Source organism: Physcomitrium patens, chromosome 25, assembly GCF_059467195.1.
Source record: "Physcomitrium patens ecotype Gransden chromosome 25, ASM5946719v1, whole genome shotgun sequence".
In the NCBI taxonomy this organism is placed as follows: Eukaryota; Viridiplantae; Streptophyta; class Bryopsida; order Funariales; family Funariaceae; genus Physcomitrium; species Physcomitrium patens.
Window position 1 is genome coordinate 6,360,315 of NC_143434.1, and position 25,160 is coordinate 6,385,474.

Below are 25,160 nucleotides of genomic sequence, written 5' to 3' on the forward strand. Positions count from 1 at the left end.
GCCGACATAGTTGAAGCATGGAAAATTGTATGTTGTCTTGAGCGTTGGTCTTGGCAATGTTGGAATAGGCGATTATTGTACTTCACAGCTTGGCTAATGGCTTCATTGAGCGTTCGTGGATCAGGAAGAGTTAACAGCAAATCCTTCACATCATCTCTTAAACCCCAATAGAATTGACTCATCAACGCTTCTTCATTCCAATTGATGTCGCATACTAATTGCCTGAAATCCGAAGCATAGACTGATGTAGAACGCATCCCTTGTCGTAGCGACCGGATCATTGTTGAAGCCCATCGAACCTTATCGTGTTCACCAAATGCTTCCGCAAATGCTTCCAAAAAGGTTTCGAAGTTGTTTAATATGGATGATCATTTCTCAAACAAAGGAGCAAACCATGATAGAGCTTGTCCCGTAAGTAAGGTTCCAACAAGCCCAACACGTGACTCCTCCGTTGAATATCGTTCGGGCTGTAAAACTGTTATCAACCTGATTTGATTGACGAATCCTCGAAACTTGGAACGTATTCCATCAAACTTATCTGGAAGGCTAACTCGAGGCTCCTTATATTGTAGAAGTAGTGGTTCTTGTCGAACCTAAGGTAAAGTTGTTTCTCCAAGTGCCGAAATTTGAGGCTGGTGTAGTTTAGATTGTGCTATCCCAGATACTCCATCATTATGAAGCCTTGCCATCACTCCTTCAATCTCTGCAGTTCTTTGTCCTAACGTAGCGAGGGCATTCATAATAGCATCTAACTTAGATTCCGAACTTTCTGTCATACTAATGTCTTGACCTCCGGCCATTCTAAAAGAAGGACAAAAATGACCCTATAAGAGGCAATATTGGTTTATAGGAGGGTAATCCACAACCTATAAAACGCCTTAAGAATTTCAAGAAGAGGGATAATCCACTCTCTCCAAGAAGAATAAGACTCCAATATTGTAACAGAAGAAGTATCAGTTTAGAGGAGGGTAATCCGCAACCTCTAAAAAATGCTAGTATACCTTCAAATAGAGGGATAATCCACACTCTACTAAGAAAGAATTAGCTCTGATATCTCAAGTTAGTGTAGTCTCGACAAACTGTCACAGACACAAAATACAGACTTGAAATCTAACAAGAAGTTCAAGAAGAAGTGACAGAACTAGATTAAATAGATGAGTACAAGAACAACGCCAAAAAGGTGAGCAAGAACTCCAAGAGATGTGTTGTCGAGACTGAAGAACTCTTCAGCCTCGATCCTTATATATACTCCTACTTAGGAAGCTTCTCAAGCTACTTCTATTAACTAGGAAGCTTCTAGAAGGTTCTAGAGGCTTCCTTTTTAGAAGGTTCTAGAAACTTCTCGAGCTACTTCTATTAACAAGGAAGCTTCTAGAAACTTCTCGAGCTACTTCTATTAACTAGGAAGCTTCTAGAAAGTTCCAGGGGATTCCTTTCTACAAGTTTCTAGAAACTTCTCTTTTAGAAGGTTCCAGAGACTTCCTTTTTAGAAGCTTCTAGAAACTTCTCTCTAAAAGGTTCCAGAGGCTTCTCTTCTAGAAGGTTCCAGAGGCTTGTTTTCTAGAAGGTTTTAGAAACTTCTCTCTAGAAAGTTCTAAAGAATATGTCCCAAACAGCGGTTCTTTATCTTCGGGTCACCTTCGTGAGCTAGTCGATTGAGATAATGTGACTGGCATAGTATCTATCTCTTCGCTATCCATATCAGAAGACCAAACTATGGCTACTGAAGAAATTCTATTTTATCTTCGAAAAAATAACTACATCAACTACGAATTTTGGTGGTGCTCTCCTCTTTTCTTATATTCTTGGGTGAACAAGCTTCAAAAGGAAGCTATCGTCGAACCCGCTTAGATTTATGAGGATGTTGTTGATGAAACTCCTGTACCTTTTGTGGCGCATTGGCGAGATTTTCAGCTGGCTCCCACGTTCGCTCATTAATGTCGTAGCCGCACCAATGAACAAGATAATCCAACTTGCCTCATCTTCGCTGTGAATCCAATACCTTTTCAACCTCGTATTCCTCGTGGTTCTCGATCTCAATACTAGGTGGCGGACATTGTACTCTTCTAGGAAAAGACGACTCTCGATAAGGCTCTAACAGAGAAACATGAAAGACTGGATGTACCTTCATAGAAGCCGGTAATTCCAGACGGTATGTCACTAGATTGATTTGCTTTTGGATGATAAATGGTCCCAATTTTTGATAGTCCAACTTATCACATGGTCGCTTGGTCTTGATATTCCGTCGTAGAATCCATGCTTTATCTCCAATTTTGAAAGTAGGTGCTTGATTCCGAAATCTATCTACAGATGCCTTATAGGATTCTTGAGCAAATTGTAATTGAAGCTTCAACGTATTTTGAAGCTTTGATAGTTGTTTCGTAAATCCTTCAGCTGCTGGATTGTTATTTGTTGATGGACTCAATAAATCAAGCTTCGGATGATACTCATAGTTGGAAAAGAATGGTGTGTATTGAGTCGATGCATGGAGGGTGTTGTTATATGCAAACTTGGCTAGCGGCAGATATGTGGTCTAATCGTCTTGCTGATAGTTGATGTTACATCGTAAGTATTGTTCCAAGACTTGGTTCACTCGTTTCGTTTGGCCGTCAGTTTGAGGATGAAAAGCTAAAGAAAGCTTGATATCCACCTTAAGTATCTCAAAGAGAGATCTTCAAAACTTTGATACGAACTGGATTCCTCGATCTCATATGATATCATCTGGTAGTCCATGATATCGATATACATTATCAAGAAAGAGCCTTGTTGTGACTTCACTGGACGATGTCTTCTTGCAAGGAACAAAGTGCGCCATCTTTGTAAGTCGATCTACAACGACACAGATGTTGTCAAATGAGTTTGATGAGGGCAGGTCCGTGATGAAGTCTATGGAAATCGAAGACCATGGTGGACGTGGAATCAGCAATGGCTGTAGGAGACACTAAGGGTGATGCCGAGGATTCTTGAAACTTGAACAGATGTCGCAGGAGAGGACAAAATCTTTCACATCCTTCCACATTTGGAGCCACCAAAAATCTCGAGAAATAAGCTTTAAGGTTTTGTTGAATCCAAAATTTCCCGCAGCTAGAAAATCGTGGTGAGATTGAAGAACTCGGAGTCGTGCTGGTCCTTTTGGGATATATAACCGCTCCTCAAAGTATAAAAGATCTCTCTCTACTTTAAACTTGTTGTCATTGGCACACTGCTTAATATCAATGGCTACTGAATCTTCAATTGTCACGGCACGTACCTCATTCAGGAAGTCAACATCAATTGGCACAATAGTAGCGCAAAGCTAAAATTACTCTGGCTTCAACAATGTCGTACATTGTTGATCAAACGTTGCTTCTCCAACCTTTGGTACAAGATACGATCTCCTCAATAAGGCATCAAATAGTCCTTGCTGCTTTTCATGTTGATAAGTGATAACAAAATCAAACCTAGATAGCAACATACTCCACCAAGCTTGACATCGATTTAGAACTCGAGCCGACATGAAATACTCCAAATTCTTGTGATCTGTATATACGGTCACTAGATGTGCAACTCCTTCAAAAAAATGATGCCATTCTTGGAAAGAATCTACTATAACAAGAAATTCCTTATCGTGGATCTCATAATTGATTTCAACAGCAGAGAACTTTTGAGAATAGAATGCAACCGGATGGAGCTTCTTGTCTTCTCCCATTTGTAAAAGTACAGCTCCTAAAGCAAAATCCGAGGCATCAGTTTCTAAATAAAAGGCCTTTGTAAAGTTTGGATGTACCAAGATTGGAGCTGTAGTAAATGCGGTCTTCAGGTCTTAAAACGCCTCTTCCGCTAGAGGTCCCCATTCCAGCTTATTCTTGCATGTCACCCGAGTGAGAGGAGCAACAACTTGAGAGTAATTCTTGATAAAGATCCGATAGAAGTTTGCAAAACCAAGAAAGCATTGTACATCTCTAACCATCTTCGGAACCTCCTAGGACACGATTGCTTCCACCTTCTTGGGATCCATCTTCAAGCCTTCCGTAGTCGCAACAAATCCCAGAAACTCCATTTCTATTTAGTGAAATAAACACTTCTCCAACTTGGCATATAGTCCTCGCTCGTGTAGTTTCTCCAAGACCAAACGAACATACTTTTCATGCTCTTCCTCATTTTTGGAGAATATCAGAATATCATACAAATAGATGACAACAAAATTGTCAAGGTGCTCTTGGAAAATGTCATTCATTATATGTTGAAAGACCATTGGAGCATTGATAAGACCAAAGAGCATGACATTATACTCAAAATGGCCATACCTTGTACAGAACGATGTCTTCCACTCATCTCTTTCCTTGATTCGTACGAGATTGTAAGCTCCCCTTAGATCAATTTTTGTAAAGATCCTTGCACGTCCAAGTTGTTCTAAGAAACCAGAAATCAAAAGTAACAGAAAATGATTCTTCTTTGTTACCTTATTGAGGCCTCGATAGTCCACGCACATCCGCAACGAGCCATCTTTCTTCTTCACAAATAAGATGGGTGCTCCAGCTGACGATTTTGAATGACGGATGAAGTTCTTGTCTAGATTCTCGTCGATGTACATCCGCAACTCCGCCAACTCCATCTGCGATAGATTATAGATTGGGCCAAAAGGTGGTTGTGCTCCTTCCTACAAGTCTATGGCGCAATCATATGGTTGGTGTTTCGGTAGCATGTCGGCATGCTTCTTTTGAAACACATCTTTAAAATCCTTATATTGCTCCGGTATACTTGTTGTCGAGATCTTCTCCCTAGTAGTTGGATCCGCATAAATGACAAATGGTGTGCCTTCCTTGGACAATCTTATAAATGTTCTTGCTCCAATGAATAAGGATTTTTCTATTCGGGGTTTTCTACTAGGCTTGTTCTTGGGTGGTTTTGTGGAAAAGGTCATCTTCTACAACCTCCAATCTATGAATGGGTTATGCTTTTCTAACTAGGAAAGATCAAGAATAACAGGATTTGATGGGGTTCTAATAATATTAAAAATAATATGACTACTATGGCCCTTAAACGTCACTTCTATAGGTTTTGATTTATGGGTGACACTACCAAACAATAAAGGTAGCCCATCTATGACCTCAACGTGAACAGGTTTGGATTTTTGTACTAAAAGGATCATATGAAACTTCGCAAATTCTTTGTCTAAGAAACAAGCAGATGCTCCTGAATCTAATAATGCTAAGGTTCTCAGTTTCTGAGGGCCAATAAGCAAAGGGATTGTAAAGCAAAGGGTAGGTTGAGCGGAAAGAAAGGAACATGGTTGTTGTTACGATATTTCACTATCCAGCCGCATGATTCCTATTGTGGCTAGGCATCCTCATTTTTCTGAACAAATGTGCTCCTAGTCTTGACAATATGTCGAATTTGCTTCTTGGGGCAATTTCCAATGTTGTGGCCTTCTTCACCACAATACAAGCATAAACCTTCCTCCATATGCCCCTTTTTTTTTTCTAGGGTAAGGAATTTGACACGTACCGCATCAATTTACATGTCTTCTATCTCTGAATGTGAATTCACAGTGCTTGTCAATATAGTTGGAGCATGGTGAATCGTATATTGTCTTGAACGTTGATCTTGGCGATGTTGGAATAGGTGATTATCGCACTTCATAACTTGGCTAATAGCTTCGTTGAGCGTTTGTGGATCAGGAAGAGTTAACAGCAAATCCTCCACATCGTTCTTTAAATCCCAATAGAATTGACTCATCAACGCTTCTTCATCCCAAATTATGTCGCATGCTAATTGCCTGAAGTTCGATGCATAGACTGATGTAGAGCGCATCCCTTGTCATAGTGACCGGATCTTTGTTGTAGCCCATCAAATCTTGTCGTGTTCACCAAATGCTTCCGCAAACGCCTCCAAAAAGGTTTCAAAGTTGTTTAGTATGGACGATCGTTTTTCAAACAAAAGAGCAAACCATGATAGAGCTTGCCCTGTAAGTAAGGTTCCAACAAGGCCAACACGTGACTCCTCCGTTGGATAGTGTTCGGGCTGTAAAACTGTTATCAACCTGATTTGATTGACAAATCCTCGAAACTTGGAATGCGTACCATCGAACTTCTCTGGAAGGCTAACTCGGGGCTCCTTATGTTGTAGAAGCAATGGTGCTTATCAAACCTGAGGCAAAGTTACTTCTCCAAGAGCAGAAGTTTGAAGCTGGTGCAACCTAGATTGTGCCATCCCAGATGTTCCATCATTATAAAGCCTTGCCACGACTCCTTCAATCTCTGCAGTTCTTTGCGATAACGTAGCAAGGACATTCATGATAGCATCCAACTTGGACTCTGAACTTTCCATCATACTAATGTCTTGGCCTCTGGCCATTCTAAGAGAAGGACAGAAATGACTCTACAAGAAGACAATATTGGTTTAGAGGAGGGTACTCCGCAACCTCTAAAATGCCTTAAGAGCTTCAAGAAAAGGGGTAATCCACTCTCTCCAAGAAGAATAGGACTCCAATATTGTAACAAAAGAAGTATCAGTTTAGAAGAGAGTAATCCGCAACCTCTAAAATGCTAGTACACTTCCAAGCAGAGGGGTAATCCACATTCTAACGAGGAAGAAACTAACTCTGATATCTGAGGTGAGTGAAGTCTTGAGAAACTGTCATGGACACAGAAATACAGACTCGAGATCTAACAAGAAGTTCAAGAAGAACTGGCAAGAACTAGATTAATCAGATGAATACAAGAACAACACCAGAGAGGTGAACTAGAGCTCCAAGAGATGTGTTATCGAGATTGAAGAACTCTTCAGCCTCGATTCCAATATATACTTCTATTTAGGAAGCTTTTCAAGCAACTTCTACCAATTAAGAAACTTTTAGAAGGTTCCAGAGACTTGCTTCTAGAAGGTTCTAGAAACTTATCTCTAGAAGGTTCTAAGGACTATGTCTCTAATATCTTCTACTAACTAAAAAGCTTCTAGAAGGTTCCAGAGACTTGCTTCTAGAAGGTTCTAGAAACTTGACACTAGAAGGTTCTAGAAACTTGTCTCTAGAAGGTTCTAAGGACTATGTCCCTAACACCCTTGTGATAGATTGGACAGTCATAGGTTAGAACTTTTTATTATTTGTGAATAAATCAATCTTATTGCTTATCGATTACATCTATCGGAGTCTATGAAGATCCATTTTATATTTCATATACATTTTTTGAACCATATAAGATAGTGAATATCTTGGGAAGAAGACAAATACCACCTCTTCTTATAAAAATTCATAATAATGAAGAATTTGAGGTGGAAGAAGTCTTAGACTTAAGGCGGCACCAAAATAGGTTGGAATATCTTGTTCATTGGCATGAATATGATATTTGTGGATGCGCATGAAAGCCATCAAAGAATCTTGTAAATGCAACAAAGAGGGTTGAAGCCTTTCATCAACGACATTTATCAAAAATAAAATAAAGAATAGTAAATCTTTACTTTAAAAGAAACAAGATCAAAGGAAGATAACACTTTATTTTTTATCCTTTTTTGTAGCTTTTGTATAATTAAAGAGATGGAGAACCAACAACCAACACATTCAACTCAAGAGTTTGATTTATAGACTTACTAGATAAAACATTACAATTGTCACAACCTTCAAGATGATGAAATCAAGATGAAGATCTTCAAGAATGACATGTCTTTCCTTGAATAGATGGAAGATACAATATGTTTGGTATCATGACATTAGAAGAGACTTCCAATATTTTGTGATTTTATTAGAGGTAGGAACAACTCCTGATGGTATTCCAAATATTTTATTTGAAAGAAGTTACGAAGGCCTCAATAATGACCAAATAATAGGGTGATCTTTTTGTCCTTATTGAGATACTATGAATGATTGAGAGGACCTATCAACTATCTTCAAAGAGAAGAAAGATTGGAGTATGTGGCAAATACAATTTGCCACATCTTAAATTTCCTCAATATATGAAGACCACTCTTCGTGGAACTCGTCCTTAGAAGAGGGGATAATGTCACAAATATACATAGGTATTTCAGTAAATACTTATATGATTAGGTAGGAATATGTAAAAGTAGATAAAAGTAGATTAATTTCATAAGATCTTTTAAAGAAGCTTCCTAAAAGCTTTATAAATATTATTTGATTTTACATGTGCTTGTAGTTGATTGATAGATTAAAAACTTTGTCAACAAATTAATCATGTATTGTTAGCTTATAAAACAAGTTAACTATATGGCACACATATAAAAAACTTGACTTACAAGTTAAGATATGTATCTTATAAAATCAATATGTTTTAGAGGTCCTATAGGATATAGCCACATAGTTCCTAATTAAGTGTATATATGGAGGCAAGATTGAAGCCTTCTTCACTCTTGCCAATGCCTTTCTATTCCTTAGTCTTATTCCAGGACTTTTTAATCTTCTTGTTTTTGGAAATAGCCATTCTAATTTAATATTATATCATCTTTGAATGACTTTTTAGCTCGTTTCAATGATATATGATTGTATTAAGGATTTTCTTTCCTCGAGATTCATGTCCTTGATACTTAAACATCCTCAACATATGATGACCACTCCTTATAGAATTTGTTCCTAGAAGAGGAGATAATATTACTAACACATATATTCATTTAGATAAGAAATACTAGGTAGAAGATAAATGTAGGTAGATTTAGTATTATTTTATGGAAAACCTTCTTAGAAGCTTCATAGATACATATTTGACTTTATACTTATTTATAGCTAATTAGTGGATTAAAAACTTTACCTACAAGTTAGCCATGTGTCGCACGTATACATAGCTATAGTACAAGCTAGTAATGTAGCATATATATAAGAAACTTGCTTTACAAGTTAAAATACATATCTCATAAATTAGACATATGTTGAAGGTCCTATAGAATATTGCTACATAATTCCAAGTTAGATAGTATATGTGGAGGCAAAAGTGCAACCTTTTTTACTCTTGTCAATTCATTTTTAATCTTTCGTCTTGTTTCAAGACTTTTTAGTCTTCTTGTCATTAGCAATAGTAATTCTAGTTTAATATTATACCATCTTTGAATTATTTTCTAATCAATTTGAGTGACAAGAATTTATTGATCTTCTGATTTTTTGAAATTCATATCCTCAACATATAATTATACTTCATCTTTAAAAATATATAAGAATCTTTTGAAATGAAAAAGATTGTACTTGAATTCAAACTTAGAAGTGTCATAAGACTTAAAAGAATTATTTTAAATTTCATATATAAGAAAATTTGAGAACATACTTAAATAAATTTAACTTTAAAATGATGAATCAATTATTATTATTAATTACATAGTTAAAGATAATATTTTTTAATATGAAATAAATTATTTATTATTAGTTATATATTATTTTAATTTTTTTGACATAAAATAAGAGCATCTAAATAAGATATTTTAAAATCCTTGTTTTTTTCTTGGCCAATAAATAATATTGAATTAAAATCTAGACAAAGATATGCTCCAATGGATTTGGAAATGGTTTAAAATATGTATTGACATAAAATATTTAAAATTCTTGTAATTAGTATAAATTATTATTAAACTAGAAGGACCTTTTAAATAATGAAAATATTCTTGAAATGAATTCATAATTGTAAAAAAAAATTTATTGATGATTTCATAATTAATCTTGAATAATATGTATTTTTTTGAATAAAGAGCTATAAGATGAATTTTGTCATTTAATCTCAAATGTGATAATATTGCATTCAAAAAAAACTTTGATGCATTTGTATCCATAAAAAATGGCTTAAAAAAATTAACTTGATATAAGATTGATATTATAATAAAAACTATATTTATAGCTTAAAATATTATTTTAGCTTCTTTGATCTACTTAAATTTATCTTTACAAGTTAAACATGTAAATAGATGTAATTTTTAGAATTTCTTTTGATAAAAATATAATAATCGTTTACAAAATCTCAAATGACATTAAATATCTAACAAGAAATAGATTTATATGAGAGACCAAATGCATTCAAGTTAGTGATTCTAAGTTAATAAACAACCTCAAAGTCAAATTTTTAAAGCAATAACGTCTTTCTAACAAGCTTATAAATAAGCTAGTTTAATTCTATAAATCACTTTAAAGATAAATATTTTATTACCAATGTAAAAATATGGCTCTATAAAAAGTTCTTAAGTGATCAATGGCCTAAAGTATAGTCAATGTCTCTCCATTATCAAATGAGTAATTGGATTGAAAGATTTTACTCTTAAAGGCATAAGTAATTATAATCTTTTTTTGAATTATCTTTTTATATCAATATAACTCAATTTCACAACAATCTAATATGTGTACAACTCAAATGATTTGAAAACATTAAGATGTCAAAGCATATGAATTCAATCCAACCATTGTTTTAATTTTAAAAATATGTCATTTTTTTGCTCATGATTTAAAGTCTACATTTGGCCTTTACTTATAAGCTTGTTGAGTGGCTAAGTAATTTGATTGAAGTTTGTTAAAAACTTCTAATAGTAATTAGGAAGCTAAAAAATTATTATGTTAAAGTTATTAAAAATCTAAAAAAAAATTATTTTGTATATAAATTACCACCAAAGTTTAATTTTTTTTAAATCATTTTCTTTTAATTTAAATTTCTAGAAAAATATAAATTTTAAAATAAAAATGAAATCTTGAACAATATACATATAAAAATAAAAATAAGTGAACATTTAATTGCTCAAGTAAAAATCTAATAAAAATTTACATGCAAAAAAAGAATAACAACTTAACAAAGAAAAATGCTTCTAACTAAGAAGAGACAAATCAAAATTTGATAAAGAAACAATAATAAGAATAATAAATATGAAAATAAGATATTACCTAGGAACACCACCATTCAATTTGACAACAAAAAAAACATTTTTTTTGTAAATTGGACTTACCTTGTGTTGTTTTTGGTTCCACCCTTAGATACATAAAGGATGTGGCCTTAATTCTCTATGTACATCAAAGAAACACTAATTTAAAGCATTGAATACACCATATTTTTTGTAAATAAATAAATAAATAATAATTCACAATTAAACAAAAAAAAAAAAAAAAAAAAAAAAAAACTTAAGTGTCTGTTCTGTAACATAAGAATAACAGTTGGACCAGAAAAACAAAGAATAATAGGCCAAAACCCTTGTGAAAAAAGCACATGTGCCTCATGACTCTAATAAGAAAGGGAATAAAAAAAAAAAAAAAAGGCCTGGGTGAAGAAGGAAAGGAGAGGCAGTGAAAGAGGATTGGATGGGGCCCAGTGTCCATGCCCGAACCTGCACCAACGGCGCCTCGTGTTTCCTGGAAAGCGCCAGAAGGATCTTCCGAAGCGGACTCAGTCGTCCGACCGAGACGTCCGTCCTCTCAGTGGACGTGACGTGGACGTATACGTGACTCGTGACGAATCGGTGGCCATCAGGACGTACACTTTGTCCGTTCGTTAGGTGGCATTGAACTTCCTGTGTCCTGCCTCCACGAACGTTCCGTTGTTGGACACGTTTTAGTAACGCATCGATCTCGAACCACAAGTTTTTTTTGCATGGAATCCAGTCTCCGTCACCACATTCGATGGTCGATGTTTCCTCATGTGTCAGACAGATTTCATACGGCACCGGCTTGTTTACTTAGCTCCTCCTTCAACTGCATTCTCTCAGTAGTTTCGATCTCAAGCTCTCGCTTGGTTCCGTGAGAGCGTCTTATTGCGTTGCTTTTGTCTGTGGAGTGTTGTTGAGGAGGTCTGCATTGTTTAAGATTTTGTGCGGGTGAGTGTTGTGAGGAGGCTGTTTCGTGAAAATGTGTTACGAGGGAGTGCCCGGCAGCAATGACCATCGAAGAAGTTTGGAGAGGAGCGAGGGGGCTCGAGGAGCTGTTGTATGGCAGGAGTCGCAGTTGAAGGAGGCTTTTGACATGATGGACCGAGATGGAGATGGGACTATCAAGGCGGAAGACTTGTCGCATTTTTTGCAGTATTCACTCAAGAGTAATCTTAGTTCGGAGGAGATAGAGAATATGATTTCTCTAGCTGACAGAGATGGAAACGGTGCGGTGGACTTTGACGAGTTTATGTCGCTTGTGAGTGCTCATGTTCCTCAGGCGCCGGAGAGTCTCTCGTCGCTCGGGTACGAGGCGCTGAGGCAGATATTTCGTGTGTTGGACCGAAACGGCGATGATGTGTTGTGTTCGGATGATTTGAGCGGCGTGATGGGATCGTTAGGTCAGTGCTTGTCGTTGGAGGATCTTTTGGCCATGGTTGAGACTGCTACTGGCTCGGATCAGCGGAAAGTCAACTTTGAAGACTTCTGCCAGCTGATGAGTTCTGCATTAGCGGAATTGCGTTATGTTGCTTCTCAATCCGCTACTATTCGGATCTAATTTCCGGATTCAGACTACCTACCAGAGTAATTATGAAGCATGATAATGGATCTGCATCATTATCCACGCCCGTGCCCAAACTCGTCACTGTTTGGAGGTAGACAGGACACGTGAAGTCGCCTTCACGTTTCTGGTGTTTCATCTCGATTTTCGCAGGTGACACCGTTGGATCCTGTTACAGGAAGGTACCGTTCTAAAGGCTAGACGCGTGTGCATTTTTCCAACGAAGACCTCATCAATGCTCCTACGGCACAATTCTACAAAAGACGAAAAAAAAAACTTTCAGGGAGTGCACTCCTGTTTCATACGATTGTTCCAAGGCTTAGAACTAGTTCTTCCCTGAGTCACTGTACGCTAGATGTATTCGTTCTGGTCGGCTATTAGAGCTCAGTGATATAGTTTCTGCTATCTAAATGGTTGTGAACTGCGCTACCGCCTTCACTTATTGAGTTGGAAAACACAGCTTCCATTCTATAAAGATTTTGTCCTTTCAAGAAGAATCTACATCACTGTCCTTGTGGCGTTCATTCAGTGCAACAGAAAAGAGAAACAAAAAACCTGGTGTTACAATCAGTAACTCCATTCCATAACAGTTTATCTGAGAGCCGTCTTCTAATTAAATTCGTTTCATGTTTTTCAACCAAATTGACTTGTGGCTGATGAAATGAACAAAGTGTCGAAAACTTGATTAGTTCAAGGATTAATTCAGTTGTGGCATTGAGAAGAGAGAAGCTTCCGTCACCCGATAATCCTCTTAATTTTTCACCTTTGGCAGTTTGAACTTCCGTACGACAGAAATTATACGTTAAATGATGTACTATTTTGACCAGCAAAACCAGAAAACACAGATTCCGATCAACGGTTATGTTTCCTATCTGTGACCTGTGAGAACACTTAACAGTACATTAAACTGAAACCCCCCTCCGAGATGCCAATTTACCGTTCCAAACGATACTTCACGTTGGTTTCCAGTTCACATCATGAAATGCGGTGGGATTCAAGCATAGAATTAGTACCTTCTGAGACACAGACAGCCTAAAGAGCCACTTCAACTGCCTTGTTTCACAGAGGACCTCACATGTTGATCACCTACCAAAGTTCTGTGATCTTGTTTTATCCCGACTATAGACGTGGCGTGCGCAGTTTGATCTGACGGGCTTCTGTAGATCACTGTACGAGTGAGACGTGGAAGGGCATATTTCGAAAGCAAGAAAAGATTTCACAATTACAAAGAAACCTAAACTACGAGTAATGTTGAACATCTGAAAGATGCGTTGACTACAGTGCGATGTATGGAGCAGGAACCCAGGGCATTCTCCAACTATGATCAGGGGTACACTGTTGGATGAATTTTCGCTGGCCAGGGCTTTCCTTAAAAAATAAACTGTCTTATATGTACACGGATCGGACATCATTCTGCCCGAACGGAATCCCGCAACCAGGACATTTCCGATGCTTGGATTCCAGATTCCGTTGAATACAAGGCATGCAAAATAGATGGTAGCATTTAGTGATAATAGCCTGTCACCACACAAAGCTCAAGCTCAGTACAACCTTGTGTTGATTGATCAACATTTAGTCACCAAAATCAACATATATCAACCCGATTGTTAAATACATAACCTCTAAACACCAATAATTCTGTATGACCAGGTATTTTCTTCAAATTGAATTTGATAGAATTGTTGGATTAGCTTGATCCTTCACATATACCCTCTGCTATGCATAAGAGTACCTGTTGACCATTAGATATTTACCAGCTTATGTTTCCTAGCAATGGACTGTTAAGACCTTACTGGCTGTATTCATAACATAACATGTAATAATGAAAAATATCACAAGACACAATCCAAGGTTCAATTTACGCAATCCAATGGAAAGAGGAGCACCTGAAAATTTCGATCGTGGCAGACATTGCATTGCAAAATAGCTCTGTAATCATTAACTTGTTCTTGTAACCGTTCTGCAGTGGAACCGACATCGTGAAGAGAATGAAGGCGTGCAGTCTTCATGTTTACAATTTTCAAATCCTCTTGAGCCCTTCGCTTCTCGAACCTAAAGCTTACCCACAACAATCATTACAGCCAACCCAAACAGGTGCGAACAGGTTTGGCTTGATGTCAGAACAAAATGACAACGCAAAATTGGAAAAAGAAAAAAAGTGCATGATATATAATATAACACTACTACAATAGGATCCTCTCCACGGGTGTCGCCATTTCGTGCCATTTCCGTAGTCTTAACACGGAAACCAATACCAACCTCTCTTTTCCTAATTGCAGATTCACATTCAGCAATCTCTGACCACGCTCCTCTAACAATTTGTCTGCAGCGGCTAGTGCAGATTTAGCAGAAGCCAACTCTTTCTCCATCTCAACAGCTTTCCGCTTAGCACTTTCCATTGCTGATGATTGATGTCGACTTTCGTCTATAGCTTTCCCATGTTCATGAATAAATGCTCTGGCCTGCAACAACAAAAATTCAATCAAATTCAACATTTCAGAGCAATAATGCAAAACACAATTACAGATCGGAGGGTCTTCACTAATGTTGAAAACAATAGCTGACATCATACCAAACCCATTAGGAATTTTATCACATTCCTTGACAGGGTCTAAGATAAGTCAGACAATAAGCAATTTAAAAAGTCCATACTTGATCTTCTATACGAGCAACGTGCTGTTTGTGGAGGTCGGCGCGAGCAATTACATGTTGCATCCGGGCATTCAACACTTGTTTCTCAGCTTGTAATGAAGTCTGCAGCTGTTTGGCTTTGAGGCTGTCTGACATCAACTAATTCCAAACACAGCAGCATCCATGTGAGTTCAAGGAAATGTTCCACTATTAGAGCGCTATTCTTCTTGCTTGTCCAAATTCCATAGAAAAACGAGTTAAAATATAAGTGACTTGATGACGTGAATATTAAGAGGAGCTTACGATGATGCTGTAATAAGACCCAATGAACCGACTCGCAAGAGCCCAAAAATTCATTGTCGTCAGCAGCAAGATATCTCCACATCCAGATTATGTTTCGGCCTGGAAAGTATGTGCAAAATGATAGTTACATGTTCTACAGTAAAGCATGTAATCTCACCTGAGCATTGTATTCATCACGTTCTATGATTTCTTGAAGTAACTTCCGATTCTGGATTTGCATATCAATGTAAGCTTGTGTAATATCCTGCACAAGGCGAGAAAATCGTAAAAAGAAGAGACTACGCTATGAACCAAGAGATCTTAAGGTTTGCAGCAAGTCAAAGAACCGCTCACATTCTCGATGAGAAATAAAATAGGCACCAAAATCACGACATGGATAGTCAAATAAGCGTTGTTTGACAGAATTGGCATGCAATAAAGAAAGAGCTTAGAACACACGTCTATTTCACTTATATACGTATCCTCTTCCTCTTTCTTGGTCTGCAGACTCTCCCTTAAATCTTGAGCAACCCTGCAGTCAAGGAAAATAGCACTTAAAATTTAACGTTTAAGAAACTGAAAATGAGCAGCCTCCGGAAGGTTGCACGATTCCGTAAAGGAAGACTACAAGAAAAAGAATAAAATGTTTTTTAATTCCAAATCTAAAAGTAGCCCAACGAATCTTCAGAGGAAAAAGATAACATAGGAAGTGCACGACATTTTAATTGGAGTTTTTAGCCCTGCAACGAAATAACGCGGTCGTGATGCTCAGAATTGGTTTTTTGCGCAAGAAAAAAGAACTCCGAGAATCCAAGTTCGAAGGTCCAGTTCAAAAACATTATCAAGATGGAACATACTAATTGCATCATTCTTATGAGTATGACACAGATACGCCATTCGTGGTGGTAAGACTACGGGTTCATAATATTTACTTGTAAGAAACATCTAGATTTTGTCGCAGCTCAGCAATCTCAGCGTCCACCGCAGTAAGTTTCTGCTGACACGCAGCCTCTGCTTCATTTGCATCTTTAACACGACGCTCTAGATTGTGCTCGTCTAGAGCCAACTGCAGTCGTTTTACTTCCGCTAGAGCCCTGCAATCCGCTTGTTGCAATTCTCTAACTTCCCTGTCAAAACAGACAAATCGATTTAACTGATTGTGAGGTCTTGTGACAACCGCTGAATTAGATACTGAGTTAAAAAATGTTTGCACCACATCACAACATAATAATAAGACTTTCAGACTAAGGGAATACCATTACCCCTAAGTCCCCAAAACAAGAGCCGTAGTTCAAGCATGCCCACTTAACAAACATTTACTTCAAGTAATTCAATGACCTGGATATAATGCCACGCAGCAACTCATTCACTCATTCACACAGGCTAAAATGTGACACCAAAATGCCACAAGTGCTTAACAAGTTTACCTCGGATCACTCAACTCCCTGTCGTACATATCCAAAATAAGCTTTAGTTCTTTCTCGCTATCTCGCAAACCCCTGACCTGCAGGTTGATCACAAAATGTACCTCGGTAAACATGACTCCACATCATTGACCACAGATACTGAAAAAACTTGACATTGTCTTGCAAAACGCATTACCCTCAGAACACGCACTGGCGATTAGAGAGCAAAAGAAAACATAACCAACTGTTCCACTAACCTTCCTGTTACTAGCTTCAAAATGACAAACATACCTCATCCTGAATAAAGTTCAGTTCTCGAACTTGGCCAGCATACTGGTCACTGAGAAGCCGACTTTCTAATGTCTGCAAATAGACAGTTTAAACATCAGACCACAAGCACTTCCATAACAGGCAGGCTCCATTTGAAACATCAAGTTAAACATATTGGTCTTTAATCTGAAGCCTCTGTAGGTTTGCGAGTTGTACTTTTGCATGTAAAACAAATGTATCAGATCATTTCTTCTAACGTCTGAAAAGTTAATGTCAACGAAAAGAAAAATTCTTAAAATTATTATGTGTTCTCTTAGCAGATGTGAGATATACAAGTGCTTCATTGCTTACTTTTCTTTCCAGAATCAAATGCAAGGAGTGAAGCTTTGCTCGCAGTGAATGGACAGCTGAGCCGGTTTCCTTGAAATCGTCTAACTGAGTTTGAATCATATTCATATCTTCATGAAGATTAGTGCTCTCCTTCTTGAGATCAGCTACCGACTCTTTTCTTCCTGCAAAAGTCACATAAGACATCAAGGGAAGAAAAAAAATACTAAAACAAGCCATATATTGGTCACCAATTCATTTTCGTAACTAAACAAGCAATAACAACATATGGCAATCCCAACAGAAAACACCAATGTCAGCTCAAAAACAGAAATTCAATATTTTCGGGTACTAAAATAGAAAGCACATCCTCCTACTCATATTAAAAGTCACAAAAACACACACCTGAAGCCCGGGTTGCGTCTTCAATTCTTAATCGCATAGTGTCGCAATCAGACATGCACTGCTGCAACTTTAACTCCAAATCTGCTGCCCGAGCATCAGAAATGGCGCCTGCCCTACGAGCTGCATCACCAGCCTCAGCTTTCAATATAACTTCTTTCTCTTGGCGCACAAGAGACACACGCTCTACCTGCACATACAGAGGTTAAAACATAGATCAGTTCATCTTAATATATGACCATAATGTATCCAAAAATACTATACTCATGTTTTATCTGCATGAGTTTTTACTGGTTTACAGTCACTTAACTTGACAGCCTGAGGGCTCTCATAAACCCTTAGGAAAACATCAGAGTGCATAAAAGCGTACTAAAAACTAAGCAATCATCTACCTGCTTACTGGTATATGCCAAGATAATAGTCTATCTAATAAAACAATATGGTAAACTACATTCATTGTCACCAAAACGGCTGACACAGACAACACAGCATGACTGAGCCACCAGCATTTACTTGCACATCTGAAGTCTTACGGGTTCGATTCTCCGAAACTGATATGCGTAAGGAAACATGATGGTCAAATGACAACCACACCTGTAACTCGTCTACCACGGCCCGATACTTCTCAACTTCAGTCCTCAAATACTGGACTTGTTCATCCAGTGACTGATATTGCCGAAAAGATATGATGCTTTCTTGGTCATCCAGTTCATCCTGGTTATCAAGAGTCAAAATCAATCGACCTAAACAGTGAACCGCATGCATGGCTAGTAATCACTAAATATAAGTAATTTTTAATACACCTCTACTCAATTTTATTATGAACAAAATACTAGCAAATCTAACCTGCATTTGCTGGATCTTCCGAATATCATCCAAGTGATTATGCATAGCTTCTTGAAGCTCTGTAAGGCTTCGGGCTGCCAATGACTGAAAAATCCTACATCAGTTTAATACAATGATAGCGTGATTTTACTGATTATAAGCATTATGGTTTACATGATTGTGACATGCAAATTACTTCGAATACTTGCAACGTAAGAGGTAGAAATCCGCATGCAATAAACCGCTTCTTTGTCAAGCACTAATCAGCTCGATTGGAAGCGGCAAATGCCTGCAGAAGTCGCATTCCAGTTGAAATAATTTACAAATCTCCAAATCATACAGTACTGTATTTGCTAATTTCTAACCTAAGCAGCGGCACTGTCCATGCAAGTTGCTGCCGACAAGAATGATGCAAAAATTAGTACTACTTCAACAAGTTTGAAACAATTGTTTCGCTGTTGCACTGTTTCGTCCAACTCAAAAAATGGTGTTAATGGGAGGGATTCAATACCTTAGCCTCTTCCAAACCAGTTTCCAGTTCACAATTCTCTTCAGGAAATTTCCCTTGCTCTGCATCTCCCTCCCTTACTTCAAACATTTTCCGAGTTGGCGTAGCACTGGGTGTGGCTGAACCGGAGAGCGTCGCATCCTGAGAGCGGAAAGCAGTCAACTGGCGCCTGTTAGCTTCTAGATCAGCACAAACTTCCTCCAGCTCGCCTGCAGCGTCAAAAATATCGTCAGAATGTAGTGGAAATCTTCAAGCGACCACTATCAATTCAAGCATAATTACAAGCACGTAGAAGACAATTGTGGTTGGCAGCGGTAGAAACAACTTAAACAAATTGATATATACACACCTTTTAATCTCTTCACCTCAGCTTGGTCCTTCGCTTGAAAATCACCACAAGTCCCCAGTTCAGCAGAGAGCTGCCGGTGTTTTAAGTGAAGATCCTCCACAAAACCTCGCACCTTTTTCGCTTCTGCATAAAGCTCTTCATCTGCCTTTGCGAGCGACCCATTGACACCTGCCACATCTATTGAGTTCATCATGATAGCCACAATTTCCTAAAACCTTCCCTTGCTGGATTTTATACTCAAAAGATATGCAAGTATGCAAAGCACAACCTTTAAAACAAGAAACTGATCTGCACGGAAGATAAGCATCTAAAAAACTACTACTCTATGAATATTTGTTGTTAATTTCAGTCGCAATGGTAGCCCGTCTAAAATGACCAGCTTTCACAACTTTACATGCAAATGTCAACAGTCTTCCCGTAATGTAAGACTCCTTACCAATAGAAGCAATATCATTTCGTAAACTACTCACAAGCTCATCGTTTCGAGCTCGCTCATAATCAATACTTTGCACCAGATACGTCACAGTCATAGCAATGTCTGCCTTTCGGCTGAAGAGTCCAGACTCAACTGAGCCATTACTTCTATTAATTGTGGAGTTGTCGGTGGCTCCTCTATCAAGCAGCCGCTGCAGAAAAGTTTGCTCTGGACGAAATGAGGCATTATCCCGATCTGTTGGCAAACAGCAACGATATAATGTTGCCTTCTCAAAATACAATCTTCTACGAATTACTATGCCTTGGCCAAAGATTTGGCAACTAACACACTCAAAAAAATTATAACCATGTCATAAAGTCCTCGTATGTGCAAGAAATGGAAGCTAAAATGATCTTAGTTTGATAGGATAATTGATGATTCAAAACGCACCATGGGGAGACCCCAAAGCATGAGTTCCGTTGGATGTAGGACCGACTCGTACTGTCAGCAGCTCTAAGTCATCCACAACCTAGAATAAGCGATTTACTCCCATTAGTTACGGCAGACATGTGAGTTCATCAAAGCACTCTTGATCAATACAGTGGCTTCACATGAATGTCATCCTATTCCTCAAAAAAACACGTACACACATATACTTATAATAAGGCGATAAATGAGAACACCAATACAAGAAGAATCCGAAGTCTTTGAACGTAAACTAGGAAAAATTTAAAGAAAAAAAAAAGAGAGAGCTGATATTTATCGAACCTGATCCCATAGGCGGTTCGATAAATATCAGCAAACAATAATATTAAGTTCGAACCTGATCCCATACGCGGCTGACGATTGAGAGATTCTCATCGAATGAGACCTGCTTGTTATGAAGTTGATTCAATTTTCCCTCCAGAACATTTATTTCGTTGCGCTGGACCTCGAGCAGCTGAGAAAGCTTAGAATTTTGGTAATGCAACATCTGAGCATCCACCTGCGTTTTCACCCATAATAATACCTCAAAAATAAAAAAATAAAAAATTCACCACATCCTCCAGACTGAAAATAAAAATAAATTTCAGACAGGAACAAGTATAAGAGCATAACCTCCCATGCTCTTGAATAAACAAGGACGTAGTATTTGAGAATTGTAAAACATAACATAGAAAGAAAGAAAGATAAAGGTAGAGAGTACCTTCTTCTTTTCAGATGAAGGTGTAAGAGATTGTTTCATGACTACAGGGGATACAGAATGATTAAAGTTGCGGCGTTTGCGGTCAGAATCTTCTGTACTTCCCATGATGCCTGAACTTTTGCTTGGACGTGCATGATCAGGAGTTGTCCTTATCGATCAATCTTTCGCGGTCTACAGCGCTACAATAGCCAATATATAGACCTGTCTGAGCTTTCGACCAAAATTCATATTCTATATCCAGTCAGGCAATAGTTCCCTGAAAGGAATAAATAGAAAGCAAACTTGGACGGGGTTTGATTGAGGATACCGAAATCAAGTAACAAAAAGTAAAGTACTACGGCACCACCACTTCAAGTTTCGAATGAATATGACCTCAACACCCAATTTTTCTAAAACAGAGCTACGGGTGCAAAGATGAATTTAAGACAAGCATCTGTCCGCGTCTTTAAGGCAATGGTCAGCTTCGAGCACGAAATATACCTCTAAAGGAGTTCTTAGAGCCTCAGTCAACTCGTAAAAAAATGAATGAACCTTTCGTTCCGAGGGATTTTTTTTTTTTTCACTCACAGCAACAATCAACGCTTCAAAAGCGAACTGTAGACCCTACGACATGAAACCAACCAAGATCAATGTGCGCTGGAGAACAACAGAGAAAACAGAAAAGCAGCCGAGGGGTATACTTGCTAGCAAGATAATCTGCTGAATCAAGAGTCATACCCGCAAAATGCTCTGGTAACTATTAAGTCATAGTTCGTTAAACCAAACTCTGGAACCCAGAAAGCGTATCAAAACTTTCAAAAACCATGTTTTCTACGACAGTCACTCAAATTCTACGCCACCTGAACGATCCCTGAATCAAGATAACCCATAGAGACCAAAAACGTGGTTAAACTCTCACCACCAACTAGCAATTAAATACACTGAGCAGCAAAAATCACTACGAGGAATCCAATTAGGATGAACTTCTCACTCCAAAAGTGACAACTCGACAATAATTTGAAGACTTCGATGGGCTGTAAATGTTGACATTTCAACGTTTGTTGAAATAATGCTAATACTGTACCTACGAAGATGAGAGCGCACGTCTGCCTAAGATTGGGTATCTAAAACAATATTCTCACAAAACAGTGATGTCACATCGAACAAGAATATTGAAGGTTAGCGGCTGATCATTCGCTACAACGTCCCTAAGCGAGCACATGTCCTAAACCCTAAATTCGAGCGACAAGGAAATCCCGCCCCGAGACGATCATGACTGACCGCCATCACTACTACAATATACGTCGAGGGCGAATTATAGTTCCAATATAACATGTTCTACCCCAAGTTCTCAAAGAAAGCAACATATAAATACAAAACGTACCATCCCAAACCCTCTGTGCCTAGTTCACTTGTCCATACCAATGCATTTACACCTACACATTGTCAAGTCATAACTTACATGCATACGCACCAAAAACATCTGCTACAAAAAAATTCCCGGCACAATAACAATACAACGAACGCCGCTGCTGCACGAACCTTAAACCTCGCCACACCAAATTAACAACAAAAACTCACAAAACTTCACAACTGATCCCGGCCTGCAAGACTCCCACGTCACAGTCACTAGATATTATTTTCCAGGACATCCAGGAAGTTGAAACCTCTCACTTGACTTCCTCCCTCTCACTCACCACGACATATCTTCGCGTTAACACCATAATTCGAACAGTGTCACCTCGTAACGACCCTTCATTGTCCGCAGCTCTCCACTGTTTCTCCACTAGCCGCAGAACCGCCACCGCAATGAACCCCGAACCGTGATACCTATGGTGCATATCCCTTTCCCGGAAACAGGCTCCACAATTGGCAACGAAACGGAATTCTGGCTCGTCAGCACACGGCGAGAAGAATGAAGAGAAGCGGCATGGCGCAGGGAATATGAAGAGGAAGCAACAACCACAACAACAATCACAACAACAATCACAACAACAACAACAACAACATGACGAGAGGAACAGGAACAGGAACATGCAAGATCCCATACCAAACACACACAACTGCGACGTCAGGGGCGGGGGCGGCGACGGGCTCTTCTATTTAAGCTCCGGTATTGTCTCGGGGCACGAGAGGATGTTTGACTTTTGATGCCCCATTCCCGTGGGTCTCAATGGTCTCGTAAAGTGGGTACCGGTATCCTTGGGGCCTTGGTTACCCCTATTACCATGGGTCTCCACGGTCTCGGGAAGCGAGCGACGGTATCCTTCGTACATTGGGCCAGTTCTTCATCTCACTGTAGAGAGGTTTTACTCTTTTTAAGTTTACATGCTATATACCCTATTAATTTAAATTTTATTTGATGGAATTTAAAATAAAATAAAATAAATCATACGAGTGAGTGTGTGTGTGTAATTTTGGATTTTTATAATTTTTTCACTTTTTTTTCTTTCACTATGTGATTTAGGCCTTTCAAAAAATTATAAATAATTTATTTGATCAATGCATCAAAATATATAATGGGTTTTTTATTTTTGTACTTTTTATATTAATAAAAAAATTTAAAATTAAAAATTCTGTGAGACCAACTGGTTTTAAGACAAACCTTTTATATTTCATTCTAATCAAAACATTGCCTTTGGTGAATTTTTGTAATAACTTTTCAACTTACAAAAAAAACAAAGAAACAAAAACAAATCAAATCAAATATACATAGAAAAGAATTTACAGAGACAGCAATACAAGTCATGGCGATTTGCATTTATTATATCTTATACTTTTTAAACTTTTTTTATAATATGTGCACAACTTGAAATATAAATGGAAGACAAAAAAATTACAAAAAAATCATAATTATTATAAGTTTTTTTGGATTCATGATTTCTTTTTTCTTTTTTACTTCATAAGTCTACTTTATTATAAAAAATTGGTGTCTGTCCTTGAAATTTGCTGATTAACTTAATTTTTCAGTTTGTCCATGAAGTTTGTTGATTGGATGGTTTTTTAATTAAAAAAAAGAAAAAAAAAAAAAGATAAATTCTTGATTTGATTCAAATTAAAGCATTCTAAAAAATGTATTACTGGTCTGCAATTTCACAAAATTTATTCTGAATTCTAATTTGCCATAGATTGCAAATCAAAAATCTTAATTAGTGAAAAAAAAATTAAATTACTTACTTTGTAAAAAAATTTACATTTTTTACTAATATGCAGTATATTGATATTATATCGTAATATTATCAAAATTTTAATATAAAATGGAATACATTCATATTCCGATTGCCCATATAGAATGCCAAACTTGTTCAATAATATTATATATTAGCCAAATTTGAGTAATTATAAATACATTAATAAATAAATAAATAAAAACTTGACAATTAATAAACTTGCCACATGATTTCTTTTCTTGTTTACTATATATATTTATATTTGTGTTTATACACACATACTAGTAGAAACTCATCAAACCAACAGGAGAGTGGATTTTGTTGTGTATTTTGTTTTGTTACATTTCTTCTAATTTTTCAATCACAATAGTACAATTATATGTGAAATGGCAACGCAGTTCTTTACCTTGTGAAAAAGCCTATGTTCTGAGTGGTTTTAACATAATTTGTAGTTATTTTATTGGAAAAGCACAATTCTATTATAATATAGATATATAACATTTTTTATGTGTAATTAATTTTTTTTTGTAAGTATTTATAAAAAAATTGGAGAAAGATTAAGATTAAGATTATTTTATTTTATTTTATTTTTAAATGGCGTAGATAGATTGAATTTCTAAACATGTAATGTTGAACTTTAACTTCAAAAATATTATCATGTTAAGTTCAAAAATAATCTGAAATTAATCATGTGCCAATCAGTTTTTATGTTCATGCACCTATTAAAAGTAATCTTCACAGTGATAAATCAACAATATCTTCATATTGTATAGTTTATTTGATGGTCATCATCTATTGAAATATTGTGAATGTTTGAAGGAAAATTGTGACCACAATCATTTTTGTAAGAAAGTGTAGAGCATCTTAGAGGATAGTCATTAAACATGTGTAATCCTAATTAATTTTTTTATTCTTTGATATATAAATATACTCACAATTTCAATAACCACCACAACTTTGTAAGAATCATTGATGTATTTATTTGACAAACACTATAACTAGTGTTCGTACTAAATTTTATTTGATACAATTGTTGTAAA

The 25,160-nt window shown here is 37.2% G+C and overlaps 2 protein-coding genes across 16 annotated transcripts; one reads left to right on the forward strand and one right to left on the reverse strand.

Moving 5' to 3' along the window:
- The first annotated feature begins 11,499 nt into the window (after positions 1-11,499).
- LOC112277343 (uncharacterized) lies at positions 11,500-12,867 on the forward strand. Its single transcript, XM_024509533.3, has one exon. It carries the CDS (start codon positions 11,789-11,791, stop codon positions 12,365-12,367), a length of 579 nt encoding a protein of 192 aa, XP_024365301.1. The 5' UTR covers positions 11,500-11,788; the 3' UTR covers positions 12,368-12,867.
- Positions 12,868-13,540: 673 nt separating this feature from the next.
- On the reverse strand, positions 13,541-23,015 carry LOC112277342 (E3 ubiquitin-protein ligase BRE1-like 2). 15 transcript variants are annotated; one of them, XM_090247568.1, is made up of 21 exons: positions 22,648-23,013; positions 21,452-21,574; positions 20,972-21,150; positions 20,609-20,770; positions 20,236-20,314; positions 19,807-20,040; positions 19,371-19,538; positions 19,025-19,230; positions 18,535-18,618; positions 18,283-18,402; positions 17,692-17,878; positions 17,311-17,471; positions 16,981-17,052; positions 16,711-16,787; positions 16,216-16,410; positions 15,743-15,815; positions 15,462-15,548; positions 15,023-15,160; positions 14,630-14,832; positions 14,257-14,422; positions 13,541-13,888 (listed from the first exon to the last, which is right to left on the reverse strand). In XM_090247568.1, exons 3-21 carry the CDS (start codon positions 21,074-21,076, stop codon positions 13,757-13,759), a joined length of 2,649 nt encoding a protein of 882 aa, XP_090103694.1. In that variant the 5' UTR covers positions 21,077-21,150; positions 21,452-21,574; positions 22,648-23,013; the 3' UTR covers positions 13,541-13,756. The 15 variants fall into 15 exon arrangements, 12 of the variants coding, with proteins under 12 accessions (XP_090103694.1, XP_024365295.1, XP_090103693.1 ...); XM_024509527.3 differs by having other exon boundaries at positions 18,202-18,402; positions 19,371-19,547; XM_090247567.1 differs by lacking the exon at positions 21,452-21,574 and having other exon boundaries at positions 22,648-23,015.
- Between the last annotated feature and the right edge of the window lie 2,145 nt (positions 23,016-25,160).